This window comes from Brachyhypopomus gauderio, unplaced genomic scaffold, assembly GCF_052324685.1.
Source record: "Brachyhypopomus gauderio isolate BG-103 unplaced genomic scaffold, BGAUD_0.2 sc114, whole genome shotgun sequence".
Taxonomy (NCBI): domain Eukaryota; kingdom Metazoa; phylum Chordata; class Actinopteri; order Gymnotiformes; family Hypopomidae; genus Brachyhypopomus; species Brachyhypopomus gauderio.
The window spans coordinates 266,356-275,588 of NW_027506935.1; the positions used below are offsets into that span (position 1 = coordinate 266,356).

The 9,233-nt window shown below is 39.4% G+C and overlaps 1 protein-coding gene across 1 annotated transcript; it reads left to right on the forward strand.

Moving 5' to 3' along the window:
* Nucleotides 1-1,231: 1,231 nt before the first annotated feature.
* Nucleotides 1,232-8,381, forward strand: LOC143497888 (E3 ubiquitin-protein ligase TRIM39-like). Its single transcript, XM_076993510.1, has 7 exons — nt 1,232-1,425; nt 1,846-2,402; nt 2,526-2,621; nt 3,322-3,555; nt 3,652-3,814; nt 5,711-5,746; nt 6,795-8,381. The coding sequence occupies exons 1-7, from the start codon at nt 1,362-1,364 to the stop codon at nt 7,340-7,342; spliced, it is 1,698 nt and encodes a 565-aa protein (XP_076849625.1). The 5' UTR covers nt 1,232-1,361; the 3' UTR covers nt 7,343-8,381.
* The last annotated feature ends 852 nt before the right edge of the window (nt 8,382-9,233 follow it).

Here is a 9,233-nt window from a genome sequence, read left to right on the forward strand (position 1 = left end):
GTACATTAGAGTCTCCAGTTTGCGAAATCGAGGCCTCACAGATCCTCAATTGGCAGCTTCATTAAATAGTACCCACAAAACACCAGTGTCTACGTCTACAGTGAAGAGGCGACTCTGGGATGCTGGCCTTCAGGGCAGAGTGGCAAAGAAAAAGCCATATCTGGCTAATAAAAGAAAAAGATTAATATGGGCAAAGGAACACAGACATTGGACAGAGGAAGATTGGAAAAAAGTGTTATGGACAGATGAATCAAAGTTTGAGGTGTTTGGATCACACAGACGAACATTTGTGAGACGCAGAACAACTGAAAAGATGCTGGAAGAGTGCCTGACACCATCTGTCAAACATGTTGGAGGTAATGTGATGGTCTGGGGTTGCTTTGGTGCTGGTAAAGTGGGAGATTTGAACAAGGTAAAAGGGATTTTGAATAAGGAAGGCTATCACTCCATTTTGCAACACCATGTCATACCCTGTGGACAGCGCTTGATTGGAGCCAATTTCATCCTGCAACAGGACAATGACCCAAAGCACACCTCCAAATTATGCACAAACTATTTAGAGAAGAAGCAGGCAGCTGGTATTTTATCAGTAATGGAGTGGCCAGCGCAGTCACCAGATCTCAACCCCATTGTAAGGAATGCCACCTGATCTTCCCTAATCAGCCTCACCTGCCTCCCATCACCACGCCCCCTTCAGTCTTACTTAAGCACTTCACCAGCACGTCTCAGTCGCGAAGTATTGTTGACTCATGCCACATACCAAGCGTTTCTCTCTCCTGTTTGATCTCCCGTGTTCTGACCCTTGTTCGCTCCCTAGACTTCGTCTCCTGCCTAGCCCTTCTGTGCCTCCCGGATTCTGCTCTCCCGTTACGACCCTGGACCGTCCCGACCACCCCAAGAGAACGTTACCACTGCTAAGCGTTATGCTAGCGATTTATTGGGCATTCTCCATGTATGTGAATTATGTAAATAAAAGCGACCTACTTCCGCATTTGGATTCTTCTCCGCCTGGTCAATTCGTAACACCCATTGAGCTGTTCTGGGAGCAGCTTGACCGTATGGTACGAAAAAAGTGCCCATTAACCCAATCAAACTTGTGGGAGCGGCTTCTGGAAGCATGGATTGAAATTTCTCCAGATTACCTCAGCAACAGCTAGAATTATAATAATAATAAAAGTATGAGATTTCAGGGAAAACACAAATTTGTCTAGGTGACCCCAAACTTTTGAACGGTAGTGTATATGGGAAGAGTACTGTTAAGACAAGAATCATGTAGTCTATTAGCCCGATGAAGGACAGATATACATGTATTTGCTGAGTGATTATTTCTTTTAAACAGTTAATAGAGGAAGAAGAAGGAAATGGAAGAATCATCATTATCATCACAAGGTAAAAGGTGGAGGACCATGGAAGAGCCATCAGAGTGTCAGTTAAACACCTCATACACACATGAATGAAACACAGCCTGTGTGTTGAATAATATTCTCCATCAATTTATAGATAATTCTGGTTTAGTGGCAATATGATCAGAATAAAAATGCAGTTCTGACTACAGAATGGAGTGATTTACACTGAGCTCCATGTTGTCAGTGTAAACCATGTAAATCAGATCAGGAGATTAAAGTCTGAGGTGGTGGTGCTGAATCCTGGAGAATGAAGAAAGACACATATGATGATAAAATTGAACTTGGATCATGAGTCAAAAAATGTTCCTTTTCATTCTCTGTTGTCTAAATTTCTAACAGTTCTGGGATATTTAAGAACACTGTGTGAAATATACATAGATAAAAATATATAATTATAGTAGAATAATTCAATAGTCCTTTATGTTTCCTTTCTAATCAGTCACACGTGACTCCAGCAGCCTCCTGTCTGAGGATCAGTTCATGTGTTCTGTCTGTCTGGATGTGTTCACTGATCCAGTCACCACTCCATGTGGACACAACTTCTGTAAGACCTGCCTTACACAATACTGGGACAACAGTCCAAACTGTATATGTCCACTATGTAAAGAGAAATTTACCAAGAGACCTGAACTCAAGATTAATACAACACTGAGAGAGGTTGTGGATCACTTCATGAAGAAAAAAAGTCTTGATAAACCTGATGTTTTTTGTGACACCTGCACTGGAGTGAAGTTGAAGGCTGTAAAATCCTGTCTGCACTGTGGTCTGACATTTTGTAAGTCTCATCTAGAGCCCCATAATAATGTTCCAAAACTTAAGAAACACAAACTAATAAACCCTGTGGAGAATGTGAATGACTACATATGTCAGAAACATGACAAACCCCTGGAGCTGTTCTGTAGAGAAGACGAGATGTGTGTGTGTCAGTTCTGCACTGAGACAGACCACAAGACACACAACACTGTTACCATAGAGGAGGAGAGTGGAGAGAAAAGGGTGAGAAACTAACACTGGATAAAATCAATATTAAACACAACACATGTATACAAAAGAAATATAAAAAACAGAGCACCATTAAAATATAAAACAAATATTCTTTGTTTGCCTCCCCGTCTACAGATACAGCTAAGGAAGACACAGTTAAAGGTCCAGCAGATGATCCAAGAGAGACTGACGAAGATGGAAGAGATCAAACACTCAGTAGAGCTCCGAAAGGTGTGATCAACCACCTACTTCATATCTATTACAAACACATGTTTTTAAGAACTATGAAAACTGAAACTAAGTTTCACATGAGTTTTGTTTGATTGATTAACCCTGGTGCTGGCCTACAAAGCAAAGAATGGTCCAGCTCCTCCTTACTTGATGGCCATGGTAAAACCCAGATGCATACCTAGAGCCCTCCGCGCCTCAAGTATGTCTCGTCTTGACCCTCCATCATCCAGGACACATGGGAGACAAGCATCCAGACTTTTCTCTGTCCTGGCTCCAAGGTGGTGGAATGAACTTCCCTTGTGTGTCCGAACATCGGAGTCACTTGCTGTCTTCAGACGCCGACTGAAGACCCACCTCTTTCAAGTGCACTTTGCATAATTATGCTTTGTCTATTGTACTTTATCGTCTCTTTCCTCAGGTATTGTGCATAATTGGGTTATAGGAATTGTTTACTGTCTTTTTCCTCAGGGGATGTGTATATTCAGGTATAATTGTTAGGTATCATTTGACTTTCGTCTAGTGGTTTTTCCAGCTTAGAGTACCTTGTGTTCAGGACTATCTATTCTACCTTGGAGATTCCAAGCAACTACATAGCACTTTTGTAAGTCGCTCTGGATAAGAGCGTCTGCTAAATGCCATAAATGTAAATGTAAATGTAAATGATTAAAGCTTCTTTTCATAAAATGTCTTCTTCCATCAGAAAAGCACAGAGAGAGAGATTGCAGACAGCATTGAGGTCTTCACTGCTCTGATGCGCTCCATTGAGAGAAGCCAGGCTGAGCTGCTTCAGGTGATGGAGGAGAAGCAGAAAGCAGCAGAGAGGCAGGCTGAAGGACTCATTAAAGACCTGGAGCAGGAGATCACTGAACTAAAGAGGAGAGACAGTGAGCTGGAGCAGCTCTCCCACACTGAGGACCACATCCACCTCCTACAGGTCAGTGTTCCTCTCTCTGCCCAGAGACAACACAGCACATCACAGGACAACCCTCCCCATGCTGAGGGGTTTCTCCTCTCTCCTGCTGTACTGTAGATCTACCCAACCATGAACAGCCCTCCACACACCAAGAACTGGACTGACATCAGTATCGACACTGATGTGAATGTGGAGACTGTAAGGAAAGTTCTTTCTCAGCTTCAGAAGATTCTGAATATGAAACTCAGTGAAACCCTGCATACTAAGTTGAAACAAAAAGGTGAGAAGCGTTCCTATTAAATATATTTTTCCAGGCACTAGTCTCTAACACAAGAAATCTGTGGCCAACAGATATAATGCAATGTGAATGTAGCTTGTACAGTATTACAAGCCATATTATTCACTCCTGATTTTTGGTCTAGATTAAATATAATTCTATAAGTGACATATGAAAATATGAAAAAATATGAAAGTCATATGAAAAAGTTTGGGCACCCCTATTAATCTTAATCATTTTTACTTATCAAAATTTTTGGTTTTTGCAACAGCTATTTCAGTTTGATATATCTAATAACTGATAGACACTGTAATATTTCAGGATTGAAATTAGGTTTATTGTACTAACAGAAAATGTGCAATATGCATTAAAACAAAATTTGACAGATGCAAAAGTATGGATATGTATGATTTGAATACTCATTTTTACTGACTTACTGAAGCACTAAATTGGTTTAGTAACCTCATCAAGACCTGCAGCATCATCTTGCTGCAGACGGTGTCACTGTGCATCGGTCAACAATACAGCGCACTTTGCACAAGGAGAAGCTGTATGGGAGAGTGATGCGAAATAAGCTGGAGGTTTGCAAAAGCACATTTGGACAAGCCAGTTTTATTTTGGAAGAAGGTCCTGTGGACTGATGAAACAAAGATTAAGTTGTTTGGTCATACATAAAGGTGTTATGCATGACGGCAAAAAAACAGCATTCCAAAAAAACACTTGCTACCCACTGTAACATTTGGTGGAGGTTCCATCATGCTTTGGGGCTGTGTGGTCAATGCCGGCACCGGGAATCTTGTTAAAGTTGAGGGTCACATGAATTCCACTCAGTATCAGCAGATTCTTGAGAATAATGTTCAAGAATCAGTGATGAAGTTGAAGTTACGCCGGGGATGGATATATCAGCAAGACATTGATCTAAAACACCGTTCCAAATCTACTCAGGCATTCATGTAGAGGAAAAATTACAATGTTCTGAAATGGCCATCCCAGTCCCCAGACCCGAATATCATTGAACATCTGTGGGATGATTTGAAGCGGGCTGTCCATGCTCTGCGACCATCAAACTTAACTGAACTGGAATTGTTTTGTAAAGAGGAATGGTCAAAAATACCTTCATCCAGTATCCTGGAACTCATTAACACCTACAGGAAGCTGTTATTTTTGCAAAAGGAGGATCTACTAAATATTAATGTCACTTTTCTGTTGAGGTGCCCATACTTTTGCACCTGTCAAATTTTGTTTTAATGCATATTGCACATTTTATGTTAGTACAGTAAACCTCATTTCAATCCTGAAATATTACAGTGTCTATCAGTTATTAGATATATCAAACTGAAATGGCTGTTGCAAAAACCCAAATTTTGATAACTAAAAATGATTAAGATTAATAGGGGTGCCCAAACTTTTTCATATGACTGTATGATCTGTCTCCTGAAATTACAAGAATGTGCACGTCACCTGTATCACCAGCAACAAACATCATATTTGTGCAAAGCCTCATACTATAAAACAGGCTAATTAGATATGCTGATAGCTCATCACAATTTACCCTGGAGGTCAGGAACCAGTTAGTCATCTGTACATGATCAGGTTGAGAAGGTAAACACAGATTCTGCTCCTGCTAGTGTCAGACATACTGTGGTCACGGCTGTTCCTCTCCTCCATTGTCGCTTTAATTTTATTTCAGTCTCTTTCAAGTTGCATGAATTGCTTATGAATACGATTACAGACCATATCTCATTTGAAGTGACTCAAATCTCATTTGAACAGATTAGATTTATGTCTCTATACTCCCTCCACTTACTCCCTGTGAATATAACCTAATAGGTTATATAGAATTACAAAATAGTGAAAACAGTATTATTCAAAATTATTAACACTCTTCCTAAAATTCAGTCAGCACAGAATTGAAGAGGAGTCAACGGTGTGCAGGTACAGTGTGATTTCAAATTTTTTTTTCTTTAATTTTATAAATAATACAGATTATCCTAACATTACTGAAACTCATGTAACCATATACTGTAAATCTGTATTATAAATGTGTGACGGGCAGGGTGAGCGAAATAAAATGGAAGCGATCACGCCAAGTCTCAGGGAAAATTAATGGTTTAATAGAGAATGTGCGCAAACAAAAAACCCGTAACATGATCCAAATTAAGGATATAATAACCAGCGGTCACCTGGTACAAAGACAAGACATATATAGACAAACAAACGACCCTCAGGTGAGACGGATCACGGGCTCCGCCCACCTGAGGGACCGCCCACAACAACAGGACAGCTGCGGCTGTATACGAAGGCGACCAGTAGGGGGCCCGCCGTACCGTGACAAATGTTTGCTTCAGTATATTTATTTACATTTACAGCATTTGGCAGAGACTCTTATCCAGAATGACTTCTATTTATCAAGTAGTAATAAATATTAAAAAAAATAAGAAAACAGTGGCACCAGAAGTGGAGAAAATCTACTTCAACTGACAGTAAATTAAGTAGTTAAATAGCAGATTACTTGGTTTTAAAATGACCTATGTTAGATTACAAGTTACTTTATTAGTTTCATTCAGTAGCTGCTGACAACGACAAAGTGACAGTCAGGTTTGCCAATACTTTACTAGAAGTAACTCACTACATAACGTTTTACTGACATCACTGGAAATAGGAATGGAGTCCTGGGTCAGTGAATAAATGATAAATTCCACGATTCACCTATAATGTGTTCTTCCTTTAACAATGATGAAATCATGTTGTTAATTAACCAATGACACCTGTAAACGAAGCAGTCTGAGTGTGATTCTTCAATATTACCTCTTTAAAATGAATCACTACTTTCAAAGAGGATATACTCATAATACTCAGTGCATATTTTGGTCTTCTACAAACCCTGTTATATATTTTATATCAGTAGGATATACTGTATAATGTGGTTGTTATTATGTAGTTCATGATTATGTACATTTAACATACTGTATGTTTCTCTAAGTGGATGTGACTCTGGATCCTGATACAGCTCATCCCAAACTCATCCTGTCTGATGATGGAAAACAAGTGACACATGGAGACACAAAACAGAATCTCCCTGACAACCCAAAGAGATTTGATAAGTTTGCCATTGTCCTGGGAAAGGAGGGGTTCTCATCAGGGAGATTTTACTATGAGGTTCAGGTCAAGGGGAAGAGTGAGTGGGATGTAGGAGTGGCCAGAGAGTCTGTTAACAGGAAGGGGAAGTTAATACTAAAACCTTACGATGGATGCTGGGCTGTGATTCTGAGGAATGAGAATGATTATAGAGCTTGTGCTGGTCCTGATATCCCCCTCACCCTGAGAGAGAAGCTCCAGACAGTGGGGGTGTTTGTGGATTATGAGGAGGGTCTGGTCTCCTTTTATGATGTGGAAGCCAGGTCTCATATCTACTCTTACACTGGTCAGTCCTTCACTGAGAAACTCTACCCTTACTTCAGTCCTTGTACCAATGATGGAGGTAAAAACTCAGCTCCATTGATCATCTCCCGTTTATTTAAGGCTAAATGAATGTTTGCAATCTATTACAAAAAAATTACAATAATAAACTTTTTCTTCTGGTTCTAATCATGAAACTCATGACAGAAGAGTAATTTTAATCTGAAATTGTACAGGGGACACACTCTTCTATTTTTAACATGTATAACTAAATGGACATGGGTGTCCTTACCTTATTCTTGTCATAAATAGAATATAATTTAATAGTCTTTATTGTTGCTGAAGAAACCATGTTAAAAACAGTGTTACAGCAGTGAAATTGGATAAAAATAAAAATATAAACGCTGTGCTGTCCGCTCTAAACACGTCATGTCCCGCTAGCGCAATGCAAGCATCAGGTGTGTTTTTTTCCAGCCAAGACTCCGTGAATATGAGTGCACAATAATCCAATTCGTGGGTGGTGCTCTTCAGTCATAGTTCGTCCATTTTGTTATAAAGCAACCGTATAGACTACAAATAGACTTGGAATGGATGGTTTAAATGGCTTAGCTTTTAGCTTAGCCACTATCCCTCCTCTCTTTCCCTTCTTTTGTTTTCTATCATGCCGCTGTATGCGTCATTTCAGTGGTGGAAGAGTGATGCTGGTTCCTTCCGGAAAGCTTCGTATCTCTGGTGGGATAAAGTTCCAGAAATTGTCATTTGGGTGGTAAATGATGTTGTATGCAGCAGCTAGCAGATGTGTTCTACTATACTGTCGCCCCGAAGTTAGAAAAAAAAGTAAACAAAGAAGAAAAAAAGTGAAATAACTGCCGTTTGAGGAGCTTCGAGCCGCAGCAGTTACCTGTGCCGCCGTCTTGATAATTACAATAATAATCTAAATAATAATTAAAGTTAACTAATGTTGCATTTTTGTTGCACAGAATTAAATTTTAATCATATGGTCCGGTCATGACACATTTGACCTCACAAGTTTACATCAAACATATCAGCCATCTTCTCTGTACAGACAACAGAGTTTAAGGGTCACCAAAGGTCAAGAACTGTAAACCTCTTGAATCAACTTTAATCTTTCTCTTTTAGTTTGATGCCACACTGTGTAAAATGAGACACATACACAAATAGTGACTGTTATGATGTGGAACTTGCACTTTAATTCTCAATGATCACACTTTGTTTTATTTGTTTATTTTTGCAGACTGTGTTAATAAAGAACAATATAGAAAAGATCAAATCTGAGTCAGTCTGTCTTGATCGATCTGTGTGTCTCACTGTCTTTCTGTCCATCCATCCATCAATAGACAAACACAGGCTGACTGGTATGCTGACCCATATTACCACTATTAATGACTTATCTGGTCAACACAGAAAAACACAAGATCATGACATCACATTTTACTTCTGGCACCAAACGTTTCCATCAGAATGTTGAAAACGGAACCTGAACTCATCTGACCTGGATGTGGTTTTATACTCCTCTGTGCTCCACCGTAAGATGGAGAGTGAGTAATGGTAAAGGAGAGTGAGTCATGGTAAAGGAGAGTGAGTCATGGTAAAGGAGAGTGAGTAATGGTAAAGGAGAGTGAGTAATGGTAAAGGAGAGTAAGTTATGGTAAATGAAAGCTCACCTCACATTACAATAATGGCAGTGTAATAAGTAATTGGTAATTGGTGGTGTTCATGTTATAAGGCAACTGCAGTAATGTATTTTATTAATCATGGCCCACGTAGAGTACATCATGTTACTTTTAATTTACAAATATTAGACTGAAAGCAGGACTGTGTTTCACTGTGTAATTCAAAGAGAATCTTTTATTACCATGTTCACTTCTAGCTGGTCATTCAAACATTTATAATAGGCTACATGAATCAACTTTTGGTTATCAAAATCAAACTTTGTTAATTATGAGATTCAAGTGAAGTGGGTGAATGCTAAGTAAAACACTCACCTGGTGCTGATACATAG